Source organism: Excalfactoria chinensis, chromosome 9, assembly GCF_039878825.1.
Source record: "Excalfactoria chinensis isolate bCotChi1 chromosome 9, bCotChi1.hap2, whole genome shotgun sequence".
Taxonomy (NCBI): domain Eukaryota; kingdom Metazoa; phylum Chordata; class Aves; order Galliformes; family Phasianidae; genus Excalfactoria; species Excalfactoria chinensis.
Window position 1 is genome coordinate 6,625,558 of NC_092833.1, and position 16,000 is coordinate 6,641,557.

The 16,000-nt window shown below is 42.2% G+C and overlaps 1 protein-coding gene across 4 annotated transcripts in view; it reads right to left on the bottom strand.

The window, feature by feature from the left end:
* The window catches only part of SLC16A14 (solute carrier family 16 member 14), an 11,748-nt gene extending 4,072 nt beyond the window's left edge, over nucleotides 1-7,676 (bottom strand). Inside the window, exons 1-4 of one of the 4 annotated variants that reach the window (XM_072344901.1) lie at nucleotides 7,211-7,676; nucleotides 3,017-3,147; nucleotides 2,489-2,765; nucleotides 1,484-1,627 (exon numbers count right to left, since the gene is read on the bottom strand). In XM_072344901.1, the coding sequence (XP_072201002.1) occupies nucleotides 1,484-1,627; nucleotides 2,489-2,750 (406 nt within the window). In that variant the 5' untranslated portion in view covers nucleotides 2,751-2,765; nucleotides 3,017-3,147; nucleotides 7,211-7,676. Of the gene's footprint in view, nucleotides 1-1,483; nucleotides 1,628-2,488; nucleotides 2,766-3,016; nucleotides 3,148-5,976; nucleotides 7,064-7,210 lie in introns of those variants that run through there. The other 3 variants (XM_072344902.1, XM_072344900.1, XM_072344903.1) reach the window with 3 other exon arrangements.
* Nucleotides 7,677-16,000: the final 8,324 nt, after the last annotated feature.

Here is a 16,000-nt window from a genome sequence, read left to right on the forward strand (position 1 = left end):
GAAGAGTTGTCATAGTGATCCTTCTGAGTTTTATTCTTTTTCCATCCAGACAGATAAAAATTTATGTACAGAAATTCTGCAGATTTCTCTGAAATCGTATGGAGGGGTAGTTTGAGAGAAAACATTTCCGCTACTGTTAGGATTACAAACCATTTTTTACACTGAATTTCTGTTATAATAGCCATGGTGTTAATTATATTTCAAAGCTCCTTGACTTGCTTAGCATTGCTCAGATCACAGAATCATAGGAGAACTTAGTTTGGAAGGGATCTTAAAGCCCATCTAGTACCAACCCCTTCCGTGGGCTGGCTGCCTCCCACCAGCTCAGGCTGCCCAGGGCCCCATCCAACCTGGCCTTGAGCACCTCCAGGGATGAAGCATCCACAGCTCTCCAGGCAGCAGTGCCAGGACCTGCTCTTCCTTTCCTTCTTTCTTCTTAAAAATGGGAGTGAAGTTTCCCTTTTTACAGTCACCAGAGACTTTGCCTGACAGCCATAATTCTTCAAATGTCATGGAGAGTGTCTTGCCAACCACATGAGACAGTTCCTTCAGAGCCCTGGGATGCGTGCTGTCTGGCCCCCTAGACGTGTACACACTCAGCCTCATGAGGTGGTCTCAAACTTGCTCTGCTCATACAGCGTGAAGGGTTTTGCTCCCCCAGACCCAGCCTAGAGGTTCAGGTACACAAAAGGCACGGGAAGCCTGATCAGCCATAAAGACTATGGCAAAGAACTCATTACTTATGACTGCATGCTTTGTTCTCATTCAGGCAGATCAAATCTACTCAAAGGGATTCAGAAGATTAAACAAACACAACAATATATTTGGAAGAAAGCCATGCTTATCTATTTTTATTTATTTTTTCATTAAAAACATACATGTTACGCCCTAATTATGGCTATAGAAACACTATGTAGTTATCATATTCTGATATTTTGCTAACATGTAACAACTCCTGTAAAAAGATATATGCTATTTATTTCTGTGACAAAGAGAGGAGCTTGCTAGATATACAGCTCAGCAATATTTTAATCTCTTGAAAATCCATTTGCTGGAGTTTTGGTTACATTAATTCTTCTAATTAAGAATGCCTTCTAATATATTCACATGGGACAAACTGATAAAAATGCCATCTTCACATGGTAGATTTAAATGACAACAGAAGCCATTGGGACTAATCCACTGTGTAAACAAATGAGCTTTCTGAAAAGACAAATCTGTAAAGACTGTGAAGGAGAAACAGCAATAACTCTACTGGAATGAAGGATGTTGCTCACTGCCTCTGATTCTCCTGATGTGCCAGATCACATGAGGGCTGAATAAACTGAAATCAAGAGTTACGTTACTATCCATAACTAAAACTTCATTTTAATGTGGAAAAACAGGCCAGGAACCAGCCTGACTTCCCTTTTCGCTCACCCAGATAACATCCAAAGGAGTCAAAAATCATCTGAAAGAACTTTCAAATGCTAGTCTAGCTTACCGGCTGTCACTCCAAACGTAAGGAAGAGGTAGTGCACATCTGAGGCATAGGCACTCAATATCCAGCCCAGGGCATTCAATATCCCTCCAATTATTGCTGTTTTGCGGCACCCACACATGGTAATGAATAAACCAATGAAAGGACCTGTTAAAGAACATGAAGGAATGCTATGTTATTTATTCAAATCCCTAAACTCTTTAATGATTTTTCACACAGAAATCCTTAATAATGCTTTAAACACAGTGCTAAAACCCCACGCCACTCACCTAATTCAGGTTTTTTTTTTCCTTATTATCATGAAAAAAAAAAATCATCTAACCATTCTTACTTAGCAGGCCTAGCAATACCTTTATGACCTGAAATCAAGATTATTCCATGAAGGAATGACTTAGAAACAGAAACAGAAACCATTTTTCCCAATGCAAAAGCTGTGAGTGCAGACCTTTTATTAGAAATCAGCAGAAAGCAGATTTTGATTTTGTTCTCAGTGGAATATTTTAGGCAGACCTCAACATGTTTTCAGTCGTAACGTAGGGAAATAGAGGCGTGTATTTACACACATACGCAAACATACACCTACTGATATTCTTTTGGGTTGCTCCAACCACTAACAGAAAACATTTTTTCTCAGTTACCACCTGAAACATAAATGAGTTCACTATCCAAATTCAACACTTTCTCATAGACAGAGTATGGAGAGGACCACAGGCTTAGCAGAAGAGCTGTTTTCTGGATTTTAGTGAGACCTTGCAGTCACAAGCATCCTTTTCCTGCTCACATTGTTGCCTGGTCTAACTGTCTTCTCTATCATTTTCCCTGCTGTCCCCTATCTTCCTCTAATTCGTAATCTGTCACCTGGACAAATTAAAAGAGATAACTGAGGAGAAACTGAGCAGTAATTTTACTGCTAGTAAATTGAAAACTGTAAGAAAATATTTGAAGGGTGAGCAGCAAATGCATTCCAAAAATCTCTGTAGTTCTGAAATAAATGATGTTAGAACCTACCTACAATAAGTGTAATGCCCATGCTAAGAGAGCTAACCCATGCTGTTAAGCCACGACTTTGATTAAACTCTTCAAGCCATTCCATGTTGAGTATTCCAAGGGCCATTTGGGACCCCATGATAAGTATGTGCACAAGGAAAGAGGAAAATACAATCATCCAAGCCCATCCTCCATCGATGTTTGGATTAGGCTTAATTGGCTTACTTCCAACCTTTGAGTCATCTCCAAAATCATATCCAATGTCCTCTCGACTGGCATACATTTTTTCCACAGTATTCTGAAACAAAGTAAATAATTTCAAAACACATTCAAAATGGCCTGATTTTGTGGCTTGGTTACAGTGAGTAGCATAAATCACAATTGCATTTCACCTTTTTTCCCTTGTACTTGAATTTTGTTGTTCAAATGCAAAATACTTAGAAAATTTTCCAGTTACTGTGTATGTACTTTATTATCGTGGCTGTCTACATAAAAGTACTTGTAGGTGCCAGTAGGTCACATTATTTCTATTAGCATACATTTACTTACTTGTATGTGGCTGAGAGCACTCACTCTTCATGGGTTGGCTCTGGTCAAAGATTGGGCTCTCTCTGTGAGAGAGCTGCTGTCCTTCTGCTGTCCCAGTAAGATTATGTAGCTTCGTGTTCAAGTTAACAAAGCTTGGAGTAAAGAAACAGAAATCTTGAAGAGGCGGGTAGGTGAAATTACTGTACGTTTTCAGAGGAAAAGGATTTTGATATGTATTTCTTCCTTAGTAGTGACAACAGAAAGATAAAGTTATCAAGTTCCTGGCTTTCAAAAAGCTTTGATTATATGAATTACAAAGAAGGGACTGTTACTTCATCTCTGGCAAGTTTAAGACTTTGTTAGAGTCAGTTTGACTGTTTGCTCTCAGATCCCATAGTACTAATCCATATAATCCTACTAAAACCAATGAACTCTTCCAAATTAATATCAGTGACTGTGTGGCAGAGTTATATGCATAGACATGTATGATCAAGCCATAATATCTTGTTTACCTTCATTTCTTACTTTCTCATCCGAATGTTACACTCAGACTGCAATTCAATATTCAATACTACATTGTGTTGTAGAGTATTTGCAAGCAATTTTTAATTGATTAAGAGGCAAGATGCAGAACCTAATCTTCCCTCCATCTGATCTATGCAACGTATCGAAATGTTACATGGTCGTGGAGCACCACATAGGTTTCCATGGAGACTAGAAATAAGTGTAGTGATACAAATTGCCAGAGATGGTAATTTTTTTCCCTTCTTTTCTTTTCTGGAGAAATAGAAAAGAGTCATCAACTTCACAATAGTCAAACAAGATAAGAAAGTTATCAGAATTGTTTTTGAGAGCTTCATGTACTCTATGAGCCCTCAAAAGATACATCTCCTGTTCAGGGCCAGCTCCTCTGTACAGTACACTGACAGTGAATGGAGTAATTCATACCTTGTACTAATGAAAATTTGTGCTGTTAATCTTTAAGTACAGGAGTGTTTTTATAGGAGGATAGAATTATCTGCTTCTTCAGTTATTAGTTTTCCAAACTATTTTACTTTTTTCTTATTGCTAGATAAACACATAAAGAATGTCTTCAAGTATTTCATGGTAATGAACAGAAGGAGTCAGAACTACTACTGCACAAACATCACTGACAAACTGCCCACATATGTAACCTCTCCATGCTGCCTGCTGGTAAGTTTCCTTCTGAGTGCCACACACCCCCTATTTGCAACAGGTAATTACATATAGCCATGGGCAGCTTGAACTTCAGGGTTCCTCCAAAAACACTCTGATTTGCCTCATATAATTAACTGTAACTAAACGAAGTTGTACCTCTGTTATGAAATTCCATACACACAAACTCCTTTTGGACTACATCATCTCTAGCCCTAATTTGGCCAGGGAGGAGAGAAGGAAAGTATGGATGATGCAGGGAGGCATAGCAAGAACTGTGCACATTTAACACTTGCCACATAAGCAGATAATCTGGGACCAAATTATGAGTGTACTGAGTGCTACTTCATACACACCCTGACTTACTGGCTTTTTCTTTCCAAATCAGACAGCAAAAAGAGAAGGAAACTATTCTTAATCTTTCTGGAGTCCTTCACGGTCTTTCAGGCAGGACTGTATATGTAGCAAGGGGAATGGTGAGGAGTGGGGGTTGCAGACTTTACTTTGAACAGAACAGAACAGCCTGGGACAGCCTTAGTTAAAATCATATTTAATCCTCCTCCTACAGCACGTAGGTCTCAAAGATGGCGTTTTCACCCTTTCTTCCAAGGTTACTAGGAGATAGATCCCCCAGTGATGCAGTTTATCTGACTTCCTATTGAGGACACAGCCCGCTCACTAGAGAGAGAAAGACGAACTACATAAGGTAAGAAAGTTACTGAATAATGATGCTAATGGAAAACAAACAAACAAACAAACAAACAAAAAGAGAGAGAGAAATAGCAGAATGGATGAAAATTTCAAGCTGCTAAGCACAGCCTGTGTGGGATTAGTGAAAAATGTATGATAGATATCACAGTACATCTTAAATAATGAAGCACAAAATTATGTAACTCGAGTCAAGAGTGAGGATTCAGCATGGAACACCACCTTTCATGCTTCTGACTGCTTCTTGTGTGCACCTGCATACTGATACTGGATACAAACAAAATTCTTCTTTGGACAGGAAGGAAATCTTTCATACTTTTAAAAAGTTTTAAAGCAAAAATAATTGGCATAGAGATTCCAAGGTATGACACTCATCTTTCTAACAGCACAGAAAGTGCAAGCTTCCTGACAGAATGGGCTCAGCCTGATTAGATGCAAGTTAATGCAGGCTTGCAGCAACCCCCACAAAGCTTGGGAAATTGCATATACTTTTCCTTTGAATAGGATTCTCAATTATTATTACTTTTATGCTAATGTCACAAGTTGAGAGTGAATGCACTCAAAAGCACAGAAAGCCATTTCCAACAGCTGCACGAACTGGAGCTCTGGATAAGGCAAGGATTGGATGTCTGGATTCTCTTGCTGCCATTGACTCACCGTCCATAGCCTATTACTCAGGAGAAGTGCTCTTACCTGCCCTCAGCCTTCTTCCCACAGCGCAGCACTGACAAGAACATGGTAGCACAGAAGGCAGAGAAGCCCAAGGGGCTCTTGGTAATTGTGAAATCCTAGAGAAACTGCAGTGAAAATGATAGTAGCTGATTTATGAAGCCAGACATGCCTCCCCAGTGAGCAAGGAAGTGAAGACTCTCTCTCAGTAACAGGGTTTGCATATAACCCCTTACAAGGAGCTGCATTTAAAGACAGGAGCATCTGCATGATTGTTTGGGCAGCTGGAGAACGAGTCGATTTTTTTTTTTTTTTTTTCAGAAAAGGTTTTTATATTGTAAGCACACACACTATGCAGAGCTCTTAGAAAATTGGCTCCAATATTGGAGTCCACATAAACACCGAGCTTTTCTGAAGATCTGACTCACCAGCTATTTTAGAGACAAATGCAGGTGCTGTAACAAGACCAAAGTTAGCAGAGAAACGTCTGAGTTCCCTGTGCCATTACTGGCACTGTGGCTCCGGGGTTACAAGTTGAAGGGGATCATTCACAAAAACATTTGATCTGGGTACAAGAAGTCTGTGCAGAGAAAAGTATACATAGTCTTCAGTAGCCTCTTCCAGTATTTGATTGCTTCTGCCTTGAAAAGTATGGTATCAAATGGGAATTTAAAGGTAGTTCCAACGGATACAAACCATAAATACTTCATAAATAGTACTAAGGTTTGATTCACAGTATTCTTGCTAGATACATGTATTGATTTGTCTTTTAAAGATATACGGGGAAAATATCGCTAATAGCAGTGTACTTAGGGTCTGTTTGGGTGTTACGTTGTTGTAACTGGAACACACGCCCAGCACTTCGGTCGTCAGTGGTCTCACTGGAGATGCAGCTACAGGTCAGATCAGCACCACTGGTGCAGATCAGAGGCACGCCGTGTACGCGTGCATGCCCGCAGAGTGACAGGAAAACGGAAATAGGAAAACGCACAGCTGGCCGCTGGGGCCACAAGGCAGCATGCAGCAGCGTCCCGGCTCTGGCTGGCGCCCACGCGTGCTGCCCTGGATCCGCTCGGAGGGCTCCGAGCGCCACGCGGCGATGCTGCACCTTCAGCGCGAGCAGCAGCGGGCTCAGGCGGCGCGCGGTGCGCGGGGATCGGAAGGTTTCTGCCGGCCCGCATCTCCGTTCTGTGCGCTTTCGGAAGCTCTACGTGTCACGCTCTCCTTAACGCGCGAGTCAGGCTCGTGCACGCGCAGCACCGCCCCTGCAGCCCGCTCCCCGCGGCAGCACCTGCCGGGCCCGCTGCGCTGCGGGAGCTCCGCGCGGGGCGGCGCCGGGGGAGGGCGCGGGGCTGGAACCGCCCGCCCGCCGAGCACAAAGGATGACCGCTAGTTACCTCGCTGCGGCGGGGCTGCCGCCGCCTCCCGCCGCCCTGGGGCTGCCCCGGCCCCGCAGCCCGATCCCGGGGCGCTCGCACCACCCGCTCCCCGGCCCGTGCCCCTACTCGCGGCGCTTCCGATGCCGCGCGACTCCTCCCGGCCCCTCCCGAGCTCCTCTCCCCGCGGCGTCCCCCGTCCCCGCCCGGCACGGCGCTGCGCCCCGCCGCCAGCCGGCCCCTCCGCCTCGCCCCGCGCCCCGAGCTGCGGTGTGCGGCTGCCGACCTGCGCCCGCTCCGTTCCTGCTCGCCCCGCTCGCCGGCCTGGGGCTTATTGTCCGCAGCGGTGCGCGGCCGGTGCCGGGCCCTTCGCTCCCCGGGCGGCTCGGCTCGTGCGCTGTCTCGCTTCCATTCCCTGCAATTTCAAATCTCCACGCTCTTTCATTCCTGCGATACCGGCTAATTCTGGTTTGGCGGAGCAGATTTGCAGTCCTCTCACATGCACACTCTTGTGGCTGAATGAAGTTTTTTTGCTGCACAGGTTATCGTCGGAAATGTATATCGGAGGGAGTTGAAGGATATCATCCAGTAAAAGCCGTCGGTCTCGGGGTTTTAATGGCCTTCTTGTTTCAGTAAATTGTTACCTTGAGAGAGACTTGAGTGACTTGGGAGAACTTGGGTGGCTAAGCAACCCTGAGAATGAAATGGGGAGGCGTCACGATACAGCACCTCATCTGCACAGTGCATGAGCTTCAGAATTCTTCCCTTATAATGAAAATGGAGCTCAAAGAACCACAGAATACTGCAAGTATTTGAGGGACCCATAAGGATCATGGAGTCCAACAAGTGGCTCCATACCGGACCATCCAAAAATTAGACCGTGTGACTGAGGGCACTGTCCAGATGTTTATTGAATTCCAGCATCTCGGTGCCATGACCCTGGGGATCCTGTTCCATGCTCACCATCCTCTGGTGATGAAACTTTTCCTGCTCTCCTGTCTGAGTTGCAAAAATGAATTCCTTCAAAGCAGTACCTGGGTCTTATTTCTACCTTTCTGAGTAGTCAGAGGCATTAATGAGGAATGCATTTGTTAATGTGTTTCTCTACATGGAGTGAATTTGTTCAGACTAAAGGGATCATATGCCAGCATGCAAGAGTCACATACTACTGAGGTGTGCTGAATAGTGTAGCTGAGGGCAGGAAGAGTATATGTGAGAGAAGAGAACATGAGGACAGACCAACAGTAAGAGCGATAGTGTTTTACCTTTATGGTGGTTCAGAATCTGTTACAGAGCCTTATTTTGAATGGGTTAAAAATACTGATTTGGTGTTCTGGTTTTTTTCTGTATTTTTATTCAACCCCAGTCTTTGGTGTGTGCAAATCACAAGCATTTTTTTCATACAAATTCAAAGTTCTGATCCACTATACGTATATGGTTCATCACATGTACCTTTAAGAAACACTTTCATCCAGTTTTAGTTAAAGCATGTGGAAGATTATGTGCTATAGCTTCAGTCTTCTCATAAGCCTTATACTACTTTGTGCCACAATCTTGTAAAGGTAATCCTTTCCTAGAATCAGCAACTACATCTGTGTCCGAGACTTGCAGTTGGGTTCATTTCTCTCTCCTTTGTAAACAAAATGAGACTATCTCATTTTAAAAGATTACGGTATTGCATTGCAGATGCAGGTGTCATTCTGAACTGTACATATTCCCAGTGACTGTTCTGCAGTACCTTCAACCATGTATGGGCATTTCTATCCCAGGTTTTAGCTTTGGCATCAGCTTTTTAGCTGGAGCCTTCTTTCTTAAAGGTTTCATGCTAAGGGCTTGAGGTGAATTTGCTGCTTATTGGCTACAATTGCTACCTGATATGACACATACTTTTGATCTGTGAATCAGCTGATGTGCTAACATATATTATTAAGTCTACCACAGAAACAGATTTACTGGAGTAGTGGGATGACTCATCTCTAATTATTACAATATATTTCTTTGGCTGTTAACCCATGTTCCCTTTAGTACTTGAGATGCCATCTGCTTGCTGAGATCCTTGTGCTAACAGATTCAGTCTGTAAGGTTTGAGCCGATAGAGAATTCACTTAGCTGTGTCATACTGCGTCAGCAGTTCTGGGCCAGAAGTCACTGCGGTTTGGGGCTAAGATCTTGGATTTATGCCACCTCCTGAAAAGATGAGTACATATTGATCTGCTTGAATTTTAACCATTAAATTGTGCAGGTTTATCAGGGAAAATACAGATGATGTTTCATAAGAAGGAGAGGGACAATGCTGTGGTTCCAGAAAAACAAACAAACAAAGGCATGCTGTTTTGAGCCAAGATGCATAAAGTGCCCAATCAAGTAAAATAAGATGTCAACAGTCTGACAGCCCCTGGTGCATTACAAATCTTAACTGTAAATATTGGTTGAATGGCAAGCATAATAACAGAATCTGGAAAGGAAGGACTTTTTACTAGACTTTTTAACTTGATGATAATCGTATGTTGGAACATAACTTAAAGGCAGAGAGGAAGAGAGGGAGGAAGAGAGGGAGAAAGGCAGAAGGAGGAACCAGTAACTCAGTCCTGCTCGCTGTCTGGGGAGCAGCATGGTGTACCAGAAGTGGTTGAAGTGGACTTCTAGGGTCCATTCAGTCCAACCTTCTACTTGAAGGAAGATTGTGACTTGTATTTCAGGTCAGCCTACTCTTATTCATCCTGTCCTTGCCAGACTTTGACTTATTAGCACAGAAGACAGAGATAGAAAAAATTCTGTTAATCTGCTGTCTTTGCTCTCTTCCTAACGTAGGCCAGTGTATTATCACTTTATTCATCACAGAAACACTGATGGCTCATATTCAGCTTAGTGTCCACTGTGACAGCTACATCCTTCTCAGTGGGGCTGCTGCTCAGGCAGCCTGTATGGGTGTCTGACACTACTCAATCCTACACACACACATTTTCACTCCCTGTTAAACTTCATTCGATTGCTGTTCACTCAATTTTTAAGTTTCCCAAAGTTCTTTCAACTGCAGCTCCACTATTGGGTTTGAGAATTAGCCCGTGCAGCTTAGTGCTGTCTGAAAATATGATGTAGGCACATCCTGTGTCAGGATGCAAATTGCAGTGAAGCTAATGAACAATACTGGCCCCACTACCAACTCCGGGCATTCTGCTTGCCACTGACCAGCAACTGAATATCACCTCATTGATGACTATCCTTTAAAACCCAACAGTTCATCAGATTTTCAACCCACCAAGCAGTTCATTCATCCCAGCAATACACCTCAGGTTTTTCCTCACTCTATGCTTTAATCATTTTGCTTAATCCCCATTGCTCAGAATAGCAGCTTAGAGACTGTTCATCCCTCTGAAAATACGTATTGATGAAAATATAAAGCACTAATTTGGATTCCCAGCATTTATCTTACACTATTGCTGCAGTGCTCGTTACTCTCTTCCTTAAAGCTCTCATTAAGTACCCACCCTATTTCCCAAGAAATGTAGTATTGCAGTGATTAATAAGGAAATAAATATTTGAGATAACAATTTGGTTGCTACAGTATCAAGACACAGAAAAGGCACCTTGCTCTTCATTTCATTCCATTCAATTCTATTCATCTGGTCAATTCTTGTTACACAATTGTTGTTTTTTTAGGATATTTTATCTTCCTTTCTGTAACCTTTCCGGGTTACTGAGTTTATCTGTATTATGAATGGCATATTGTCTTCTTCCTAATGAGGAACAGGAAAGAAAAAGAAAAGGAAGAGGGAAACAAAAATGAAAAAGAAAGCAATAGAAAGAAAAAGGGGGAAAAATGAAGAGGAAAAAGAAAATGAAAAAGGGAAAGACAAAGAGGAAAATGAAAAAAGAAAAGGAAAAGGGGGAAAAAAGAGAATGGAAGGGGAAGGGAAAGGAAATAGGGAAGGGAAAGAGAACAGGAAAGAAGAGGGGAAGGGAAGAAGAGAAAAACAAGCCAAAGTTAATCTTTTAATATGGCATAGTGCCGCGTTTGAGGCACGGACTCAGATGTGAACGATCCAAATCATTTATTACAAATTCTCACATCCCTTATATACCTTCACAAGTTGTTGTTTTCTCACTTTCCCATCCACCCTTATAACTTCCCCAACCACCTTTACATGTCAACAAAGCATTCTACAAAACACTTTTCAACTGTCCATGCAGGCACGTATCCAATCAGAGCTGTGAGACTCTTCTTCTCCTTCCAGAGGTGTCCTTGGTTCTCATGCTGTTTATCTTGCTCCACAGCTGCTGCTCTGAACAGCTTTTCTTGTTTTCCCACAGCATAGTACTGCAGCTTTCTTATGATGCCCCCAAAACCGTGGCTCCCCTTCATTTTGGTGAATCCAAACTGCCAAAGAAAACACCAAATTATGCGTATTTTCTTGCCTTTTCCCACCTCCTTTCTGAAGAGAATCCCAGCTGTCTTTGGAGGATTTTCCACAAGGCAACATCCTAAAAGAATGTCTCAAAAAAGTATGAACACTCTCAGCCATTTACCCACCTCCTCACCCGATAGCTGCAAAGTCTTACCCCTGTGGGCAAGACTGAACTGTGTTGCTAGATCTCTTGCTGGAGTTCACTCAACTCTGAGGACAGCCCGTGGGAATGACATTCAGAAACAAAAGAATAGGCGACATTTTTATCATTGCTGGCATGGAGATATCCATTTGGACAGTATCGGTTTGTCTTTTTTCTTTATTCTGTCTTCAAGAGCTGATGTATTACAGCAGCTACAGATATGGGAGGGAACAGACAGGTTCCTGTCCAGTTTTCTTAGATCCTTCATGGAAGCCATGTCCAAAATGCTCTGATATGCATCCTGTGAGATATCTGGGGGGAAGCTTCCTGGACTGTATTAAAAAGACAACAGGATGATGGCTATTTCAAATGGCATGGCTGCTTCATCAGTGCTTTGCTGAGATACACATTAAAAACACCCTGAGCAGAACTGTATGTTGCTGTTCCAAGGTCAGTGAGTTGATGCCTGGTTCTTCCTGCTACAGCTGGGGTAGAGCAGCAAGAATGAAGGAAGAAAAGGGTTGGGAAGAGGACACAGAGATGGAGAAGAAGCCCAGAAAGCTGGCAGGGAACACTGGAATTGTAAGTGCAGGCCTGGTGGCTTCTGCTTCTAAAATGAACTCTAACCCAGTTCCATAGATGCACTTTGACACAGCCCCACATTAAGACTATTTAAAACATAACTTCTGTATGTCCAATAAGATACAGAAGTACTTTGTTTACTGGAAAATAATGTAGTAAATGCTCTGCTGACGGAAAAAGATCTTACAGGTTAATTAATGTGTATTATGTGCATCTAATACACACATGCAGTGAAGTCCAGTGAGTGTTCAGAATTCTTCCTTGCTCTGTTGGAGTTCTTTATAGGGTTGGGTTTGCATTTCTTTTTGCGCAGTGTTAATTTCAGCTTTGAAAGTTAACAATCCACGCTGCAATTTGAGCAGGAAAAATAAACTATCTTATATATAAAAAAATCCTGTTAGTCCTAACTGCTGTTGTAACACTAACATGCTTTGCACATGCAGATATCCGGCTTTTCTGGTTTAAAACATGAGTGCAAGGGAGTGGCTGCAGTTCATTAAACATCACAGGTATCATAATAGCAAAAAGAACACAAAGGCCGTGTGATCTGACTCACAGTTGTGGTGTGGTTGCTTCCTTCTCTGGGTCAAACCTGTGCAGGGTAAGAAATCTCTGAGCATTGTGTAAGAACCGTATGACTGAGCCATGGGCTGCTCTTGCTGAAAGTGCACCAAATTAACTGCAAGCTCCAGTAGCACCCGGTTAGCTTCAACTACTTTATATAAATGATTGATTTCAGTGATACCAAGGATTAGTCCTTCAGGTTGATTCAAATCACAGCATTCATCTCTGCACAGTAGCTTTCTAAATGCTCAGTATAGAAATGTAGTACCTAGGTCAATATTTTGCTTGTGTCTTGTCTAAAATGAAAAAGTTGCCCTCGCTGCAGATTGAGCATAGTGTTATAAATAAACTGCTGGGTTCATGCTTCAATCATACAGTCACCACGGTTACAATTTCTTTATCCTTATCCTGATAGACTCTTAGGTCAAAAGAATCTCCTGGTCTGTAAACAGTTTGAACACAGGATGTAATACAGTATTTGTGCTTGTGTTTGAGTTGCTCTGAGACAGGTTTGAGTTGTGCAATTTCTATTTTTCTTCCTATTCCCTGCAGCACCCCGACAAAACATTGCTTTTTTTTTCTTTAAATAAACAATTCATGAAATCCCATAGCTTTTATGAAATTCTAACATCAGAGTTTTGATAACTTGGTGTATATAAAACTATCAATATCAATATCTTGTCAAAAGGTTTGGAGTTTTTGACACAAGAACTGCAAGAATATCATGACACACGAGAAAAGAAGAAGTAAGCGATGATCACAGACAGAGCAAGGAAGAGATGCTTACACTGTCCTACACTGAAACAAGTGATATCAGTATTTCAGCCAAGTTAGAATATGGAACTTACTCAGTTTGCAGCTGAATCACATTTGTGGGACAGATCTGCTTAGGTCACTCTCATCAGTATTTCAGCCAGATATTTTGGGGTTGACAGAAGCTGCCAGGGGTGTTCTTGCTGCTCCCACACTTTGCTGCTGTTACAGTCCTGGAAGCTGCACGTGCTGATTTGGAGGGCTGGAGTATGAGGGCAAAAAACCCCAACAGATATCCTGCAGCACAGATCTATGTGCACAAAGGCTGATGTTATGTGTCCAGGATAGGGGCTTGTGACACTTGTTTGCTTTTCTTCTTTCTTTCTGTCTGCCTGTCATCTATGTAGCATTCATGTTTTCGATGTCTATAGTTTTCACTTAACAGAGACAGGGGAAAGGAATGTAATCCTTGCACCACCATTTTTAAGTCTTTATTAAACTGCCTCAGGAGTTTAAGGAGTGCAGAACAGAAATATAGATTTATTTTATTAGTTAGAATTTCAGAAAATTCTTACCCTTTTCCCAGTACCTTTCTCCAGTGAGTTTCAGCCTGTGATTATAGGCTCCTATGGCAGTCCTGCAGCTACTAGCTGTGCTGTGCTCACTTTCCCAAGGAAATTACATGCATCACTGTCATGTTAGCAGCTGATTTCAGCATTGCCATTTCTGTGATATTTACGTATCTTTTCTTAGATTTTTTAATTTATCTGTTAATATAATTAAATTCTCCTGTTTTTCAGATTTGACCTTATTGCTTTAATGATATTGAAATTCTTTATTTTTTTCCTTCTTTATTTATTTATATATATATTTTTTCCCCCCAGAATCTGCCTAGCAACAAAAGATGCTCTCTCGCCCTCTAGTGGAAGATAATAACATCGTTGCTTTTCTGTTGAATCTCTAAACCATCAGGTAATGCAATCAGAGGCTGAAACCTTTTCTCAATAAGAATATGCGATAATTTGCTTACCGTATGGCATACATGTAATATGAATACTATTGTAATGGGATATTAATGTTTTTTTTTTTCTGCAAGTTCACTGTTTTTAAAGTGATCCTAAATGACATGAATTCAATAGCTAGACACATGTTTAAATAACAAAAAAGGCCCAGCAGCTGAGATTATAAAGAAGTCCTAATCACAGAAGTAATATACAGCATGCTTTTTTTCTGCTGATTTGTTTCAGTCTCCACATAAACAATTGTTTTAAGAACACCATAAACATCTTCCCAGCAAACTTCATGTAAGTGCAGACTGCTCATGGAAGTAGTGATTCACAGGACTAAGTCTATAACTAGGGAAGTAGAAAACATCTCCTGTATATTACTGACTAAACTTCCCAAAGTGTGCCTAAAATTCCTCCCCTTCTAGTTTCCAAAATATTCAGACCACTGTTCCTTGACTGGATTACAGTTTTCAGTGCCAAGTTTTTCTTTTTCTGCTCCTGAGCTGTTTAGTAGCATGATTTTTTTTTCTTTTGTGGTTTTATTATCCCACTTTCTCAATGAATTTTTTTTTTCCCTTCCTTGTTGCCATGCAAAACTTCACCCGGGTGGGTGCAGCAGATGCCAGTCCAAGGAAATCTGACAAGAAATATGCATGGAGTTAACTTTACAGCGTACATGCATCTCACAAGGAGAGGGGCTTTCTGCACCTGCTTTGCTGCTTTGCACCAAGTGTGTCACTGTCAGCACTTTTAATTCATATTAATTTTGGTTTGTGTGTTTCTGGTTCTTGCCACATGAAAGAGTACTTAGCTACTTAGTAGTACAAAGCTACTTAGCAGCAGCTGGGTGACAGTTCTGGGCTGCCATTGTCTCACTCAAGCAGAAGGCTCTGAAGATGCGAACTGGGGGAGTGTTGTCCCTCTATCTGTAAGCAGACATCAGGTTCACGACCTCCTGAGGAACCTGAACATCCGCATGTCTACGGGTCTTGATGAGATGCATCCCAGAGTCCTGAGGGAACTGGCTGAGGTAGTTGCCAAGCTACTCTTGAGGATATTTGAAAAGGTGATATTTGAAAGGAGGTGATATGGGATAACCAACATGGCTTCACCATGGGCAAGTCCTGCTCCACCAACCTTGTTGCTTTTTATGATGTCACAAATGTGTCATTGGACAAGGGAAGAGTCCCTGATGTCACCAATCTAAACTTCAGTAAGGCCTCTGACACTGTCCCCCACAACATCCTTCTCTCCAAATTGGAAAGGTATGGATTTGATGGGTGGACTGTTCAGTGGCTGAGGAACTGGTGAGATTTTACCCAGAGAGTGGTGATCAATGGCTTGGTGTCCAGGTGGAGATAGGTGACGACTGGTGTCCCTCAGGGGTCAGCAGCGGGACCAGGGCTCTTTAACATCATCAGCAACATCAACAGTGGGACTGAGTGCACCCTCCACAAGTTTGCAGATGACACCAAGCTGTGTGGTGCAGCTGACACAATCGAGGGACAGGATGGCATCCAGAGAAACCTAGACAGGCTTGAGCAGTGGATCCATGTGAACCCATGAGGTTCAATAAATACAAATTTTGTACCGGGATCATGGCAACTCCCGCTACCACAGAA